Source organism: Schistocerca piceifrons, chromosome X (genome assembly GCF_021461385.2).
Source record: "Schistocerca piceifrons isolate TAMUIC-IGC-003096 chromosome X, iqSchPice1.1, whole genome shotgun sequence".
NCBI classification, from domain to species: Eukaryota; Metazoa; Arthropoda; class Insecta; order Orthoptera; family Acrididae; genus Schistocerca; species Schistocerca piceifrons.
Genome location: NC_060149.1, coordinates 126430042 through 126448927, shown reverse-complemented (window position 1 = coordinate 126448927; position 18886 = coordinate 126430042). Strand labels below are relative to the sequence as shown.

The 18886-nt window shown below is 40.4% G+C and overlaps 1 protein-coding gene across 1 annotated transcript in view; it reads left to right on the top strand.

The window, feature by feature from the left end:
* Window positions 1-5460, top strand: part of LOC124721504 (tyrosine-protein kinase transmembrane receptor Ror-like) — a 132274-nt gene extending 126814 nt beyond the window's left edge. Inside the window, exons 9-12 of the mRNA XM_047246520.1 lie at window positions 1225-1351; window positions 1463-1598; window positions 3463-3595; window positions 3711-5460. Of these exons, the coding sequence (XP_047102476.1) occupies window positions 1225-1351; window positions 1463-1598; window positions 3463-3595; window positions 3711-4475 (1161 nt within the window). The 3' untranslated portion in view covers window positions 4476-5460. The remainder of the gene's footprint in view (window positions 1-1224; window positions 1352-1462; window positions 1599-3462; window positions 3596-3710) is intronic.
* Window positions 5461-18886: the final 13426 nt, after the last annotated feature.

Here is an 18886-nt window from a genome sequence, read left to right as displayed (position 1 = left end):
CTTGTTTGGGATGTTCGCGCCATGGATCCTTGACTGAAAAACCTAGCTCAGCTGCCCATGACACAGGAGCCATCATGGCTCCACATCCCTTTTGGTGCCTTCCAGGACCTCACTGACTATCTTCCTGCATGTCTCTCAGTAGTCTGTACTGCAGATGTTTTAGCAATTTTGAGCGGGACATGGCTTTGTAGAACTGCGTGTAAAATATGGCAACAACACATCACTAAACCATTTCCTTACTGCATTTGTATTACGAAGTTGGTTGATGATGCAATGCTTTTCATTGTCACTAACAAAGGAAAGCAGCTGAATTCTGTACTGCCTGGGATCTGATGAATTCGGGTACCTCATACATTTGTGATGTCGAATCATAAAGTTTAGTGATGGCTTCCGACACTGTCTGAAATTTCTTCACTTAAGTATGCATTTGTCACATCTTGTGAAGTAGAAAGGTTATTTTCTATCCACAAAAATGTTCTATCAGATAAACACATGTGATTAAGTCAAAAAAATTGGAGAAATTGGTTATTGTGTATTGTTTTAGAAGAAAATAAAAATATAGAACTGAATTTTCGTATCACATATATACATTCTTTTGCTGCCTCATTATTCATGTTTAGTGATGTACTACATGAATGCGTGCATGTTTTTCAATTTCATAGTGCATGAAAATCCGGTATCTACTTATGACTTAAGACTTTGTTCGAAAAAACAGTTACATTTTTACATAACGTTGTTACATATGGATGTTTAAAAAATATATAATTATGTTGGAACAGTATATTAACTCTGAAACTGCTGGTATTAAATATAGAGAACACTTTCCTGAGTAGCGTAACACATCCCATATACAGTTTGTACTTGATTTTATATATGTGTGTGTATTTTCATCTTGTTCACTGTATGTTAACCATGAACTTAAAACAAAAATAATATGAAATAGTTACTGAAAAAATAAGTTTTGAGTAAGGCATTTTATTCTTGTGGTAATGATTGTGAATTGAATTGCTGTAACTCACATAAGCATTTCATTTTGAGAGCACATGGGAACCATATTGGAAACATGTAACAAATATTTTACGTTAATGTTGTCATATCTGTATTGATGAACTGAACTTGCATTTCTAAAACTGAGTATCTGTAATTATTTTTATGAGAAAATTCTTTTAATTTATCTTGTTTGTGGTAGTTTTCTTATCAGCGGTGTTATTTGAACTTTTACAGGGTGATCTTCATGAATTCCTAATTTGCCACTCACCTCGCTCTGATGTGTCAGCATTTAATGATGAAGGGAATAATCATGTTCTGGACCAGAATGACTTTTTGCATATTGCAATGCAAATAGGCGCAGGTTAGCAGTCATAATGAAATAGTAATGTTCTAGTTCAAATGACATTATTTGAATCATGCTATGTTCATAAATTATGTACTGTTTTATTCAATTTGTTTTCATTTTTATTAGGGATGGAGTACTTATCGAGCCACCACTATGTTCACAGAGACTTAGCTGCTAGAAATTGTCTGGTTGGAGATAACCTTACTGTTAAAATTTCTGATTTTGGTCTATCAAGGGATGTTTACTCTTCGGACTACTACAGGTATGCAGACTTACTAATTCAGCACGTTACTATAGTGCAAAACACAGTCAGCCAATGAACAGACAACGACGTTGCCAGAGCTCGACTGCAGTGCAGAGCACGGACGAGTGTCTTCAGTTTTAGAAACGTTCAGTCATAAATAAAGTAATTGAGCAAAAGCAATGTCTTGATAGCAGACTTTCTTTTATAGAAAGTTTGGAAAAAGCATTCTTTATACCAATTGCTTCATATTCTATTCATTAATTAAACCAAACAAGCAATAAGCCTCCTAATACAGGCAATATCAAGGAAAGGTGTGTGTATCATTCTCACGAACCGCTTTTTCGCAATAAAGAACAGCGTTAATTTTTTATTTCCTATTGTTCTTCGACAAAACGTAATTCATAGTCATACCAGTGTGTATACAGTGTTTGTCGGTATTTTCGTCATATTTTACAATCCTCCAGGTATTTGTTTGAATGACGAGCTACGTTAGCGTAATGGTTAAGGTGTTTGACTGCTAAGTGAAAGGTTCCGAGTTCAAACCTTGTTCGATGCTTCATATTTTCTTGTTTTTAAAACAATATCGAAGTGTCTTACTTCATGAATTTTATTCACTTGAATGTAATTTTTTGAAATTTCTAGGGCTTTGTCTCTTCATTATAATCATGATAATTTTTCGGTTTTTCTAATTTTGTCCTCCAATACTTCTTTTCACAGCAATTAAAAACAATGAAAAGGCACACATAAAATCTGTTTGTATATCTTCTCTTCTGCAGTCGCTGTTTTACTATTCATATTGAGATATATTCTTTTGCGACAGTATTAAAAGTATTATTTACAGCAGAATTTCGGCTCGTACGTTGCCGAGCTACTTGATTGTCTGACACAATTCTTTGCTTCGCTGCTTTGGCAACATCATCATATTCAATGTTTTTGTCGACTGATCTATGTTTTGCTGTCCATTGTGACAAACAAATTGTTTGCGCACTGCGCCTCACTGACGATATATTTTAGTTTCTGTTTTATTTCATCCACAATTCAGTTTTGTGTACTTCGTCAACTTTGTTTTGATCAGAACTTTTTAGAAAAAAGCGAAATGACTCTGGTATAAATAAAACTTTTATTACAGACAAAAGACAGAATATTTCTCAATATTACATACGACACCTATCTGGTACTTAAATTAAATGAGATATTGTTATACAGTAAATTTTGAAATTTAGGTATCTTGTCCACATTTCATTCTCAACATTGTGACAACTAAAATCGACCATAGAGAAAGTAAACGCTATGGACTTTTACCTCTGCAAACTCTCCAAAATTTCGTGCAATGGTTTACTACATTTAATGCTGCACAATAACTGCATTGAACATCGAAAAAAAATTAAGTCATTTACGGGGGAAAGGTATCAGTCAAGAAGACGTGTAAAAATCAAATTTTTGGGCCAAATAGTTTTTGTGAAATCGAATGATAAGTGTGTCAAAGCAGTCGGAACACCATGTGTCAGCACAGGCGAGCAGTGCAGTGATGACAAAATCACGCACAGCGCAGAATGCGGGGAGCACGTCTCTGTTAGGTTAATGCGGCCGTGGTGGCTTTACTTCATAAACTACGTGCTCTCCCCCCCCCCCCCCCCCCCAAAAAAAGTAAGTTTGCGAGCTATACTATACTATGGCGCTGCTTCTCTTGGCGCGTGCGTCAAATTGCCATTTTTAACAAGAGCAGGGATCTATCTCTATTGCCTTTCATGCAGTCAGGAAATTGAAGCTGTTGTGGCAAGGTGAAAGTATTGTAATACTTTACTGCAAAAATAAATTCTGTTGCTATGCTTGTTTCATTTCTTTTTTAAATTGTAGAATGAAATTATTATGTGTGTTCTAGAGTTCAGTCAAAATCTCTGCTACCTGTTAGATGGATGCCATCAGAATCTATTCTCTATGGGAAATTCACGACTGAAAGTGATGTATGGAGCTATGGTGTGGTTCTTTGGGAGATTTATAGTTATGGTCTACAGGTGATTGACTTCATTAACCTATTTCTGAATATTTCCAATTGATGTTTATAAAATCCAAAAATTATGCATAGGTAACACAAATTAATGTATTAACAGGGTTTTACTCTTGTTGCAGCCATACTATGGTTACAGTAACCAAGAAGTAATAGACATGATTCGTTCTCGTCAGCTTCTTCCATGCCCCGAAGACTGTCCGTCAAGTATATATTCACTTATGATTGAATGCTGGCATGAAATACCAAACCGCAGGCCATCCTTTCCCGAAATAAATGCAAGACTGCTTTCTCTGTGTAAAACCTCTCCAGGAAGTTGCAGCAGATTAATGAATCATTGTCTTTCCGGAAAAACGCCAGAACATGAACATTCAGTAAGCTGTGCAAGTTCACCAAGTAAAAACGTTGTAGATTTTGAAAACTACCCTTTTCATGCTGATAGTGCAGGATTGAATTCTGAACACTACAAAAAGGCATGTAATTCATCGTCATGCTCATCTCCAAATTTTGAACATCGTCAAATACAAGGTATGCCTCGGTATTCTAGTGAATCGAGTGGTCAGTTTCATTATATTTCAGCTCCGAAGACAACAGCACAAATTAATAGCAACCAGCATTTGTTACCTGTATATCATGAAATGCAAGTGGATGAAGCACCACAGCAGAAGTGTCAGAACATTGTTCAGCATCTTGCACATAATGCAAACTTCCACATAGGTGTTGTGCAGCCCATGTGTTCATCAACAAAGCCATTGTCTCAGGAAACTGGGAACATAAGACACCAGAGTAAATATTCAAATAGTGCTCCAGCACAGATTATAGTGAGACTACCATCACCACACACAAAACAGGGCAACAGACATGATTCAAAAATATCAGATATTTGATCATTTCTTGCCGGCAGTGTACTGCTTGTTATAATATGAAAATGCACTTAAGCCAAAATGCAGTTACTAGTCAGGTGTTTGGAAATTACAAGTGTTACTGACTGCCTTTTATAGCAGACCTTTTGATAAAATTCTCTCTTGGAAGCAGCTCAGCAACAAAAAAGGATTGTTACAGTTTACAAGAGAGAAGTTCCACAATAAATAAATAAGCAAATAAAAGAAAAATTCAGGACACCATTGTAACAAATCTTGTAAGAAAAAAAGACTGGTGATCTCCATTCGCAGATTTCCTGCTAACTGGAGCTCATACTTTATTGTGACAGATAAGTTTTAATTTTGCCACAGATTTGAAAAAAAGTTTCAATTTCATATCCCTTGTAAGATATTTCATATTTTATTTTTGTATGTAAATAATAAACATTTGACTTAAATGTGTAAAATAAATTAACTGCTCTAAGATCTGGATGAAGTGTATGGAGAACTTGTGAAGAGTGACTGCAGTATTTATTAAAAGCATTTATATGTTTTATGTTGACAACATTGTACATTGTGTTGTATTTTAGAAGTGTACTTACTTTCCATACTAGTAAGAAACAATCATATCGGCAGCTTTTTTAAAATTTATTATTTTGTATATTTGTGTATATGAATATAGGGTAATGCTTCCCAGAATTTATATCCGTATCAACTTCATGTTGCCTTTTATTTGATGACTAATTTTGTAGTTCTGTGATCATCTGTAACAGAGAGACACTTTGTTGTAAGTTTTAACTTTCATGTTTTATTTATTTTAATTAATTAGATATTTCTTAATATCATTTGTCAGTTTGGTAGGTGCTGTGTGATGTAATATGCAATTTCCAGTCTGCTTGTGGACAACTTGACTGAATATGTTTAATTACAATAAATTTATTTCATAATTGTCAATATCAATGAAATATGCATTGTATGTGATTTGTAATACAGATCTCTTTTTGATTCATTACTTTTGTGTGGAACATTATAGAAATGCTGAAATACTCGGTTGCCAGGCTGGGACCACTGATGCACTGCTCTATATTTCTTTTGTTGCATCTCATGTTAGGAAATCATGAACAATTGTACACTCTATGATGCACGCATTTTGTAGTGTATTGACTGTGAATATTCTTGCCTCACAGTAGGCAAGAAAAAATCAGTTTTATGCGTATTTATTCCCAGGGTCTGTGTTATAATAAATTGCACAAATTAAACATTTTTATAGAGTTGTTATGGCAGTGATATTACTGGTTTTTCTTCTGCGGAACTAGCAAATGAAAATCATATGTATCCTGCATGTACTCCTCCTCCATTTACAGTGTGGGTATTATTAAACTTTTGCTACTTGAGTCAATGGAAACCAAAAACTATTTACCATATGGGTACTCAACTTTTTTAGGAGTGATGTTCAGACTGTGCACTGTTCAGACTTTGCGCTGCAGGATTTGTGGTGTTAGTATTGTTAGTGTCATTACTTGCCGTTAAGTGCCAGTACTGATAAGGTGACAAAGGGTTGGAACACAAGTATCAGCGTGCATTACAGTTGCAAACAGTCAACATGTGTCTGGACAAGATGAGCAGGGCTCTAATCACGAAGCTGTTTCATTAAAATAACAGCAATAGTGCTGCTGCTCTTTGCGAGTATCAATACATTAAAGGAATACAGAGAGGTCCTCTTTGCACACCGGGGTTGAAGAACATTATTTGGAAGTTGAAATTGTGTCAGAGGCCAACAACCAGTTGTGCCACAAGTTGTTGAAGTTTCTGTTGCTGTTGCTGAGAATGATAGGTGCAGCATACGATCTTCAGGTAGTGCATGAGTTGTGTCATGGCAGCTGAACATTCCGTGATCCACCATTGTTTGTGGCAGCAGTAGAGCAATCTCTAGTGCACTTGCAGGCTTTTGGGGATGCAAATGGTTGCCACATTGAGCAACGTATAATCTGAGCCATAAACATGGAATGCAATTAACAAATGTTACCCTCTTGTGTGGAAATTAAGTGTGTTTCTTTCAGCAGTTTATTAGTTACTATTTCTTCCGCATGACCTTACAAATATTTCCACAAAGTTTCACTCATTTTTCATGGGGCCTCTCTCAAGTAACAAAAGTTTATTTATAATCACTCTCTATTTTTTAAAAAATGTATGGGACGTGTGTGTGTGTGTGTGTGTGTGTGTGTGTGTGTGTGTGTGTGTGTGTGTGTGTGTGTGTGTGTGTGTAAAAGTGTAATGAAGTACCTGTAATACATGACTATTTTGTCCCTAATGTATGTATGAAACACCATGACAGACAAGCTATGGGGAGACAAAATAGACTCCAAGCAGTTTTCGTTTTATTGTATACTGTTGTTCACTTATACAATACCATAACATGCTGCAGTAGATACAGGAGCAATGGATAACAATCTCCCCCTTTCACCTAGTCTGCATACTCCTTCAGTCACATCCCCACCCTCATCCTCAGTTTGCAGAAATCTGTAGTCCTTGGGCCTGCACCCACGGGTGTCTATTGTCATAAGGTCTTGAACCTGCTAAGCAGACAAACCTGTTGTATTATGTCTGTTATAGCACTGTACGTAGACGAATAGACAAAATCTCAAGTATACGATAGTATATAGAAGGGTAGTGAAAGAACAAAACCAGACTATTGGAAATAAGTTGTATGCATGGTGAAACTACACAAAACTTGGGTGTGAGGAAGGCATACTAATGAAAAAACTGAAAAAGATGGAAGCCTTCATTCAAATAGTATTTTGTATTCAATGTTAACCCACCTTTGCTATCAAACAATACTGTAGTGTAATTACAAATGTGGATCCAGTATCCCTAGGGACTCAGCATTTGGTTGCTGAGTGCGGGTTTGGTGACCCTGGCTTCCTGGGCTGGGGACTGGTAAGCGCTGTCAGTCCTCTGTCACCATAAGCTCCAGGCATGCTTCAGTGACCACCATTGCAGTGCAGTGGTGGAATGTTTTGCCTGGACCACATGGAAGGTACACACCTTATACAGGGCTATTACAAATGATTGAAGCGATTTCATAAACTCACTGTAGCTCCATTCATTGACATATGGTCACGACACACTACAGATACGTAGAAAAACTCATAAAGTTTTGTTCGGCTGAAGCCGCACTTCAGGTTTCTGCCGCCAGAGCGCTCGAGAGTGCAGTGAGACAAAATGGCGACAGGAGCCAAGAAAGCGAATGTCGTGCTTGAAATGCACTCACATCAGTCAGTCATAACAGTGCAACAACACTTCAGGACGAAGTTCAACAAAGATCCACCAACTACTAACTCCATTCGGTGATGGTATGCGCAGTTTAAAGCTTCTGGATGCCTCTGTAAGGGGAAATCAATGGGTCGGCCTGCAGTGAGCGAAGAAACGGTTGAATGCGTGCGGGCAAGTTTCACGCCTAGCCCGCGGAAGTCGACGAATAAAGCAAGCAGGGAGCTAAACGTACCACAGCCAACGGTTTGGAAAATCTTACGGAAAAAACTAAAGCAGAAGCCTTACCGTTTACAATTGCTACAAGCCCTAACACCCGATGACAAAGTCAAACGCTTTGAATTTTCGGTGCGGTTGCAACAGCTCATGGAAGAGGATGCGTTCAGTGCCAAACTTGCTTTCAGTGATGAAGCAACATTTTTTCTTAATGGTGAAGTGAACAGACACAATGTGCGAATCTGGGCGGTAGAGAATCCTCACGCATTCGTGCAGCAAATTCGCAATTCACGAAAAGTTAACGTGTTTTGTGCAATCTCACGGTTTAAAGTTTACGGCACCATTTCTTCTGCGAAAAAAACGTTACAGGACACGTGTACCTGGACATGCTGGAAAATTGGCTCATGCCACAACTGGAGACCGACAGCGCCGACTTCATCTTTCAACAGGATGGTGCTCCACCGCACTTCCATCATGATGTTCGGCATTTCTTAAACAGGAGATTGGAAAACCGATGGATCGGTTGTGGTGGAGATCATGATCAGCAATTCATGTCATGGCCTCCACGCTCTCCCGACTTAAACCCATGCGATTTCTTTCTGTGGGGTTATGTGAAAGATTCAGTGTTTAAACCTCCTCTACCAAGAAACGTGCCAGAACTGCGAGCTCGCATCAACGATGCTTTCGAACTCATTGATGGGGACATGTTGCGCTGAGTTTGGGAGGAACTTGATTATCGGCTTGATGTCTGCCGAATCACTAAAGGGGCACATATCGAACATTTGTGAATGCCTAAAAAAACTTTTTGAGTTTTTGTATATGTGTGCAAAGCATTGTGAAAATACCTCAAATAATAAAGTTATTGTAGAGCTGTGAAATCGCTTCAATCATTTGTAATAACCCTGTATATATCAGCATCAAGATATGCTACATGCTGATGAGGTGAATAGCAGAAGAGCTAAAACAGTCTCCAGTGGGCAGTCTTTGGGGCACCTGCCCCCCTCCCCCACTTGTATAAGGCCTGCTCAGGCATGTAGGGCTCTGCCTGGGTTGACAGTTGTTTCCGTAGCGTCTCATGGGATCCCTATGGAAGAGTGTAATCAAACTACTACTACTCATGAGACAGGTATACTGTCAGGTAGTACCTACACACACACTCACCAAAGAGATCTCAGTTGTTCAGTCCTCCCGAATATAAGTCTAAAAATCGTATTAACAGAGCATTGGTGGGCCATAACACTTTAATTGTAATCAAGTGAACAGGGGTACCTTTGAGAAGGTTCACAAGGCATTGGAACGTATTGCTGGGTCCCTAAAAAGTGTCAAATGACTTCATAATGGAACACCTTTTGTTGAAAGTGCTAATTCAAACCATGTATCTAAGCTTCTGGGATGTAAGACCTTATGTGACTACCCAGTCGAGGCTGAGTTGCCTAACACCCTTAACTTTAGTAAGGGTGCAGAGTTGTGTGAAGAATGAAAAAATATGGGCAGCATGGAAGTGCAGAACTATATGAGAAAAGTCAGTGGCAAAATGGAAAAATTGTGAACATTTATTCTAACATTTAGTATGCCAGAATTAGCTCAACATATCATTGCACACTATATCCATCTTAAGGTTCACCCATTTGTTCCTAACCCAATGTGATGCTTTAAGTGTCAAAGATTTGGCCATACCATTATGGGATATAATGGGAGGGCTATGTATGGCAATTATGGAAGCTGAGCTCATGATCAGGAAATCCTTGTACACTTCCTTCGAAATGTATAAACTGCTCCAGTGATCGCCCAGTGTGGAGCAGAAAGTGTGAGGTTTACAACAAGGAAAGGAAAATTCAGGAGTTGAAAGTCAAGAGAGACATACCCTATGGTGACATTAAAAAAGCTTTCAAAGCTAGGCAACCCCAGTTTTTGCTACTTCTTTTGCATTGGCCCTGAAGACACCAATCGCCAAGGGTGATGACTCCACACAAACTCTGACCACAGATTCAAGTATGAGCACATGCACTTCTTGGTGTGTGTGTAGGGGAAACGCTACAGAAATAATTCGGAAGCCGTTGTCAATGGGTTTACCACCTAAGCCACGTACCACTGCTTACCATCAGAAGCCTACTAAGCCATTCCCTCAAACCAAGCAACCAACTCCTACCATAAGTAAGGAAAAATGTCCTTCAAAAACTAATTCCACGTCGAAGAAAGAGGCAGTTAAACCTTCAGATCGTTGAGCTCTCTCCCTCTCAGAAGAGGACTATGCTCTTGAGGATATGGATTTACAGTTGGGGGAACCAGGAACCGGCTAATGTTCCCCTGACCTCCCCGGTAAATCACTGCTTCCGGAGGAGGGAGAAAACACCAACCATCGCTGATCAATGGCTCCCACAGGAGCTTGTGTGTTGCAGTGGAATTTTAATGGATACCAATAACATTTGGAAGAATTGCAGCTCCTGGTCCAGGAGAAACTGTTGTGCATCTGCTTACAAGAAACTCATTTGAAAGTCACCGACACACGAGCATTACGGGGTTACCACCCTTACAGGAAGTATGATATTACTGGAGACATAGCTAAAGGTGGAGTGACTGTTTTCATTGATGACAGATGCCATTCCTCTCCTGTCCCTCTTACAGTGATTGCCGTGAAAGTTGTATCACCATTCAACACCACAGTGTGTTCTTTATATCTTCCACCTCATGATGCTTTGGATGCAGATGCACTGATACAGCATTGCCAGGCACTCATGTGCCTATTCCTCCTTGTGGGGGACTTTAATGCACACAATGTGCTGTGGGGCTTGGCTACCATTTGCTCCAGGTGTCAGATGATGGAGCGACTCGTCCATTCTGAGAATATCTGTCGTATGAACTTGGTTCAGATGACACACGTTTCCACAACTACAGGGTTTTTTCAGTCAGTGACCTTTGTTTCTGTTCCCCAGCTATTGCAGACTCAGTTCAGTGGAAAGTGGGTACAGCTTTACATTCTAATGACCACTTCCCAGTGTGGATTCATCTGTTGACTTGGACCGTGGCTGACAGCAGACCACGAAGATGGATGATACGAAGGGAAAATTGGCTGCAGTACAGTCGACAAGCTATTTTTGGACAAAGGATTGTGGACAGGAGACAGTGGGCCATATCACTTTTGAGATCCAATGGGCTGCCACAGAATCCATCCCTTGTCTAGTAACCACTTCAGACGACGGCCTGTAACTTCCTGGAATGACGACTGTCGATTGTAAATGAGAACCAGATGAACAGCTCTGCGGAACTTCAGACACCATCCAACTACAGAAAATCTTCATGCCGTCAAGCGAGGGCACATGGGAGGTGAGTGATAAGAGAACGAAGAGGGCTTCCTGGAAGGAATTGACAACTTCCATTAATCTGTCCACTTTCACTGCACGAGTTGGGAATCGGTAAGGTGGATTTCAGGCAAGGGAAGTAAACATCCCCTTATAGCCTTGTCAAGTAATAGGGTCTTGGTGGTCGTGACAGAAGGCATGGCTCAGGTTTTTGATGAACACTTCTTTAGTGTCACTACATCATCTAGACAAGCTCCTGCTTTTCAGGTGCTCTGTAGGACTGCGTAGATGAGGAAGCTCCATTTCTTCTTGCATAATGAGGAAGTCTACAACCTCCCATTCTCCACGTGGGACCTGGAATGAGCTCTGTCTGTGGCCAGAGACTGCTCCAGGACCTGATGAGATCCGTTATGCCATGCTTTGGCACGTGTGCTCTGAAACAAAAGGACAATTCCTCTCTTATTTCAATCAGATCTGGTTTGATGGACAGTACCCCATGACTTGGAAGGAGACAATATTAATTCAGTTCTGGAAACCAGTCAAGGACCGTAGTGTTCCTAACAATTACCGGAGTGTGGCCCTTACCAAGTGTGAGTGCGTCAACCGCCGCTTCATCTGGCTGCTTGAATCTCGAGGTCAGCTGAGCGACTCCCAGCGTGATTTCAGGTGCTACTGTTCCACCCTTGACAACTTGACAGGAGTTGTCCTTATGCTGAAACCATTTGGTCTGTGTGTTCTTTGACCTTGAAAAAGCATAAAACATTACTTGGAGGTACAATATTCTTCACTAACCTCATTTATGGGGACTGTGGATGCCTGCTACTTCTTATACAATCCTTTCTTGAGGATTGGCATTTTCGATAGCACATTGGCAATGCCTTGTCTGACTGCTATGTTTAGAGAATGGGGTCCCCCAAGGCAGTTTACTCAATGTCACGTTGTTTGCCATTGCTATCGATGGCATTTTCTCTGCAGTCAGGGGCCCTTTCAAATGTTCTTTGTTTGTGGATGACTATGCAGTCTTCTACTCTTCCTCTGATCTTACGACGATAATGAGGCCGCTACAGCTGACCATTAGGAGGCTGGAAACCTGGGCCAGAACAACTGGTTTTCGATTCTCATCAGAGAAGACAACATGTGTTGATTTTAACTGTGCTTGTTGAAATTTTAACCAAGCAGTGCTCACAATGGGGTACAATATTTTACATTTTCAAGAAACTGTGCACTTTTGAGGTGTATTATTTGACTTGGAAGTAACTTGGCTCCCGCACTTGAAAGGCCTACGAACAAAGGGCTTCCATTCATTCAGTATATTGAAATACCTTAGCAGGAGCTGACAGGTCCCACCTCCTGCAGTTTTATAGGGTATTTGTTTGATCACGCTTAGATTATGACAGTGTGATCTACGCATCAGCCTGTATTTTCTACCTCAAGATGATAGATGCTGTCCACCTTGAGGGGATTTGGATAATGATTTGTGTCTTTCGGACCAGCCCAGTTCAGAGTGTGTGCAGAGGCTGATGAACCAGCACTCTGGATTCAGTGATGTATCCTTTTGGCTCGACAGGCACTGAAAATCTCAGTGTCACCTCAGTCACTGGCATTTAGTGTGGTGGTCCAACCCACCTTTGAATGGCTGTTCAGGAATTGGCCGCATGTGGCCAATCCATTTGGGAACAAATTATGATGCGGAGTTATATGGCATTCACATGGTGCTAGAAAGGATTCACGGACATCACCGTACAAGGTTTCTTTTCTGTTGTGACTCGCTTAGTGCACTACAAGCTCTTCACCAAATGTATCTAGTAAACCAACTGATTCAGCTTATCCATAGCTCCTTAGAGTGGTTCCAAGACTGTGGCAAGCACATGATCTTTTTGCTGGTACCTGGCGACATCAGGATACAGGTAAATGACATGGCTGACAAAGTAGCCAAGGAAGCATGTCGGAATGGTGCTATCCGTCTGTGTCCCACCCCATTGTACGCCATCATCCCATTTTCTGATAAACGTGTTATGCGTCTGTGGGAGACGAGAAGACGGAATGGTTGCAGTTGACAGAAAACAAACGGTGGTCACTCAAATCGACCACACAGGCATGGCTGACCAGGCTGCACATCAGACATAACCCTTTAACACATGGCTTCCTCCCCCAGCAGGAGGATGCACCACACTGTGCAGTTTGTGGTGTGCCATTTTCAGTTCAGCATGTTTTGGCAACATGTGTCCTGTATACTGATATTATGGCAGCCCTCAGTCTCAATTGAGGTCTGCCCACCATCCTCCCCGCTATTGATTCCAGTTTAACAAGAGTGGTGAAATTTTGTGAACTGTCAGGCCTAAGCCCTAAATTGGTGGAGAAGGGGGCACTATAAACTGTGCCACGTGGGGGGACGGTCCTCCTCCCTACCCACGAGATTGTCATACTGATGACCATGATGTTGAGCACCGCTCACCTCATATCTTCATAATCATCATCATCATCATCATCATCATGGATTCAGTGTTGAACCATTCCATTCCATAATATTGCCAAAAGTGTAGTGAATGTTGTAGCCAGGCATATTGAACACTTCTCTATTTATAAAGCAATGTAAGTTTGATAAGATGAATAGTTAAGTGTTTATTTGCTCTGCATTTTAATTTTAACTTTTATACAAGCTACGAACCTGGTCCACAGATCCCCCACAACTAAAATTAATGAACTGCCAGTATGGGCAGATTAATGGCAGAGGCTATTGTGACATGACTTGATAAATTATGGAGAGCTAAGACGAAAGGAGGAGGATATGAGGAACCATAACGAAAGGAGGATGATATGAGGAACCATAATAAACGTCAATTTATTGATTTGTAATTGCCTTATTCTTTAGAACTTTTGAGTGAATTCTAAAACTCACAATAGGCATTTGAAGCAATGGTGATTCTGTCTATTACATTGTGTTACATGTTCACCTTCTGAAAGTCATCTCAAATTTTCATTTACAACATCTGCCACCAATTTGTGGGATACTCATCATGTGTATAGAATTTTAAATAAATTTCCTTCTGGGAATTATTGTTCTTCCAATAACATTTTTCCCTTGTAGACTGAATCTTAGTCTTTATCATCTCTGTTTTTTTATTTCCTGTGTGCCTGCACATTTTCTGTATACCATTTGAATGAGGAACATAGTTTTTTTGTTTTTTCCTGCTGAGATCTCAATAGCTGACTGGTCTCTTCTGGAGCTCTGCTTCCCATGAAGAAATTTTCAGACCATGTGTACACTGATCAAATGTACTGGACACCCCTGTGTAATGTGGAATTGGCCTTTATATGTCTTGAGAGGTGCCAGTATAAAAGGTGGATGATAGTATTATGTTGTCAGTAGAGAAACAGTAACAGCAGAATGGATCAGTCAGGGGAGCTCAATGACCACGAGCATGATCTAGTCATTGGATGTCACCTGAGTAACAAATCCCTTCTAAAGCTGCCAAAGTTATGTGGACTGGAAATGAGAAGCAACAACTTCAACTAAACCAAGACCAGGCAGACCTCATGTACGGACCATCACATATTTTGAGAGGTGGTTGTAAAACGATCACATGAAACCAGCAGAAGGAATCACTCAAGAGTTCCCAAGTGCTACCATCAGTCTAGCTACCACATTCACCATGTGTAGTGAGTTATAAAGAATGGGGTACTATAGTTGACCAGCTTCTCATTAAGCCACACATTTCTGTAGTCAGGTAAGCAGCACTTGAGATGGTGTAAAGAGTGACATCACTGGACAGTGGCTTACTGCAAACAAGTGATTTGGAGTGACGAATCACACTATACTCTATGAAAATCCAGTGGGGGGGGGTTGGAATTTGGGGAATGCCTGGAGAACATTATGTGCCATCATGTATAGTGCCAACAGTGATGGGAGGAGGAGGTGATGTTACTGCATTGGGGTGTTTTCCGTGGTTAGAACATGGTCCACATATTGTGCTTGAGAAAATGCTAACTGCAGGATATGAACAACTTTTACAGCATTGTGTACTGCCTGCAGTAGAACAATAATTCAGAGGTGACTGTATCAGCATGTCAGTCCACCCTGTCATAAAGCAGCATCTGTGAGACAGTTCACAAGATTTCACCACTCTTGTAACATTGTAATCAGTATAGGGGAGGATGGGGGGCAGATATCCATCGAGACTGAGGGCTGCCCTAATATCAGTATATAGGACACATGTTGCCAAAATATGCTGAACTGAAAATGGCACATCGCAAAGTTCACAGAGTGATGGATGCTCCTGACAGTGGAGGAAACCGTGTGTTAAAGCTCTATGGCCAATGCGCAGCCTGGAAAGCAGAACCTCCTTCCAGTAGGAAGGCTGACATGAAGTTCACCATACCTGTGTGGTTGATTTGAGCGACTGCAGTTTGTTTTCTGTCACCTACGGCCATTCAGTCTCCCACTGATGCATGATGCGTGTCTCTGAAAATGAGATGGGACATTGATGGGCAGCACCATCCTGATATGCTTCCTTGGCTTCTTTGTTGGCCATGGGACAAAAACATTCCTGGAATGGACAAGCTTTTCCAAGGTTCCGACCTAAACACAATAAAACAACATTGGGATGAGTTAGAACATTGACTTCACCTGAGACCCCACCATCCAATATTGTTGCCTACTCTGGTTTCGGCTATTGAGGAAGAATGGGCTGCCATTCTTCCACAGAAATTCAGACACCTCATTGAAATTCCCTCCAACAGAGTTCAAGCCATCAAATGGTGAAGAGTGAACGCATCCAATAATAATGCCCACTAATAGGTGTCCAGCTACATTTGATTAGATAGTGTACGGCTCCCTTTGTTTAATCAAATGTGCTTTGGAATTGAACCATGGTAAAACAAGAAAATAGTGCAAAAGAGATAAATAGGAAAAATAAACTTTTGTAACAAAAGCTTACACACAGTGAATACAAAAACAGTTGACTCAGTCACAAGAGAGTGGCAAAACGTGCTGTTGGCATCTGTGTGGACCGCATACACTGTGTCTTCATAAGATGTCAACAAGAGGTGTTTGTCTGGTTTTCTTTGTTTCCTTACTATGCTGCATTATAAATGACACTATGGCAACAGCATGTATTAAGTCATGGGGCGATTTAAAGACTTCTCAGTGGCAGTTATAGAAGAAGTGAACAACAGTGGGAGGAATGATGTTCCTATCCTGGCTGCCATTTGTGCTGCTCAGGACTACACTTATGAGCCAAAACATTATGATCTCTTGCCTGATTTCTTGTCTGTCTGTCTTTAGAATGAAATATATCACTGATTCTGCATATCAAGGATCCAACAGTTTGTTGGTAGGTTTGTGGAGGTATGTGTCATAACATGTCTACACACAGGTCATTTAATTTGAATAACAAACAGACCGCTGATCTGCATACACGGTGATGGCCCTCGATAGTGACCCACAGGGTACCACAGGATTTACATCAGGCAAATTTGGTCACCGAGACATCAACGTGAGTTCACTATAATGCTTCTCAAACCACTATAGCTTGGTTCCATCTCTGAGGCATGAACAACTGTACTGTTGAATGATGACATCACTGTTGGCGAAGAGGTCAAGCATGAAGGGATGCAGGTGATTCACAGCTATCGGTGTGTTTTCGATTACTATAATACGGCCCCCACCAGTCTGCGTCCGTGGCGTGCTGAACATTCTAAGCTGCCATTCATCTCGATGACACCATTTGTGAAGAGGACTATTGACCTAGTGTAACAAAAATGTGATTCACCTGAAGAACTGACACATTTGTATTGATTGACGATTGAAACCCGACCGTCCCATGCCCACTGCAGTCATAATCGACAATGTCGTTTGGTCAGCTTGTGAACACATAGAGGTGGTCTGCTGCAAAACTCCTTGTTCAACAAACAATGTTCGATGAATGGTGTCCTGCAAATCACTTGTGCGTACACTAGCATTGTGCTTTTTTGGCAGAGATGGCATAGATCACCATCTGCCCTACTTTACAGAGCAGAGGAGCCTCTGAACCCCACATTCCGTGAAGAGTTGTTGACGTCCAACCACTTAATGCGTAGTGGTAGTTTCAGTGTCCTACCTCTTTCTGCAGATATTGCTTTTATGCATTTGCATCTTTGTGTGCTCAGTCATCAGTTTCACCTGCCACAAGGTATGGGTGGAACTGAACATTGTGAGATACTTGATTATATATTTCACCATTGAGGTGTATGTCACAGGAAATATCTTAATTTGACTACTATTGAAACATGGGCTCTCAAATTTTTGAAGTTGTGACTTTCAATGATTCCCAACGTTTTTCATTCAGTGTTTCCTATCGGATTTGGATGAGTATTTCTGTCACAATAGTACTGAATAAAATCTTTGCCAAAGTGTATGCAGCTCTTCTTTGAATGTCCTGACACTCATTCATTAATCTTGTATAAAACAGAATACAGATAAACACAATATTGATTGCCCTAAGGGAACAACAACAACAACAGGAACAGGCCAGCATGATAAGGGTCTGACAATACTCAAAAACTGGTTGAATGGGGGTTTTATGAGTGACGTATTAAATGACCCAGTTACTCTTCTTTAGTATCTTCTCATTAAACTTTTTATCAGCTAGATTTGTGCCTTTATTTTAATTTAAACCATTTTGGACATACAGTTACTTGACAGTTATAACTGTTTCCAGTGACTGATGGTCAATCATGTTGTCAAACAGTACCAGACACCACTGACTGTGTCGATCTCTATGACCTATAATGACAGTGTTGTTTAATGACATTAGATTGTTACTGTGCACTTATGACTAACATTAATGATTCTATGTGGTTTGAAGAACAGTGTGATATCCTGTCTAAACCATGTTGATATTGCAGAGTGAGTTGGTTTGTGACTTACATTGACTGCTTATTTGCCACATTTAAACAATAATGAATTGCTGTTTTGGTGTTAGGTTACTGCACTCAAACTGCAACTATAGAACTATTACCAGGTGTTGTATGTTACTACCTATTTATCTGTACCTAATTAAAGTGTATGAGACCACAACTGGTCATAAACAGCAGTACAGACAACATCAAAGGAGTATTAACGTGTTTGAACTTGAAAGTTTTGTTGTGGACTATATTATTGACAGTAGCCTCTACTTTCACCACTGACTTTTCAGCCAGTTTTTGAAGGCGGTGCTGGCTACCAAGGACATACATGCAGGTACATCAGCTAGGCTGCAAATGGTGCCCCAGGGAGACACAAATTCTTTCCCTTAAGATTATGAGCCTTGTGTGTTACCTACTGTGGGGGAACTTAGAACACACTAAGTATATGACACAATGGCAGTTGCACCCGATGTGAAAGATCATAAAAAGCTAAACTGGCATTGTGTAACAGTCGGTAACTATTTACAAAAGTGAGTGACTATGAGGTTGAGGACAGTGTAATAGTAATGGCCAGAGGGTAAATATTGTGAGTGGTCAGGAGAAAAACAGTAGTGGAATGGAAGAGTTTAACTTTGTAGCCAAAAATAAAGTAGTAATTAAGAGTGAACTTGATGATGATAGTGAGTTAAAACTAGAGGAGTCTTCTTTTTATGATGAGGCTGCTGATAGCCAAGTAGTGGAAATGTCAAGGCTTCACCTACTGAACGA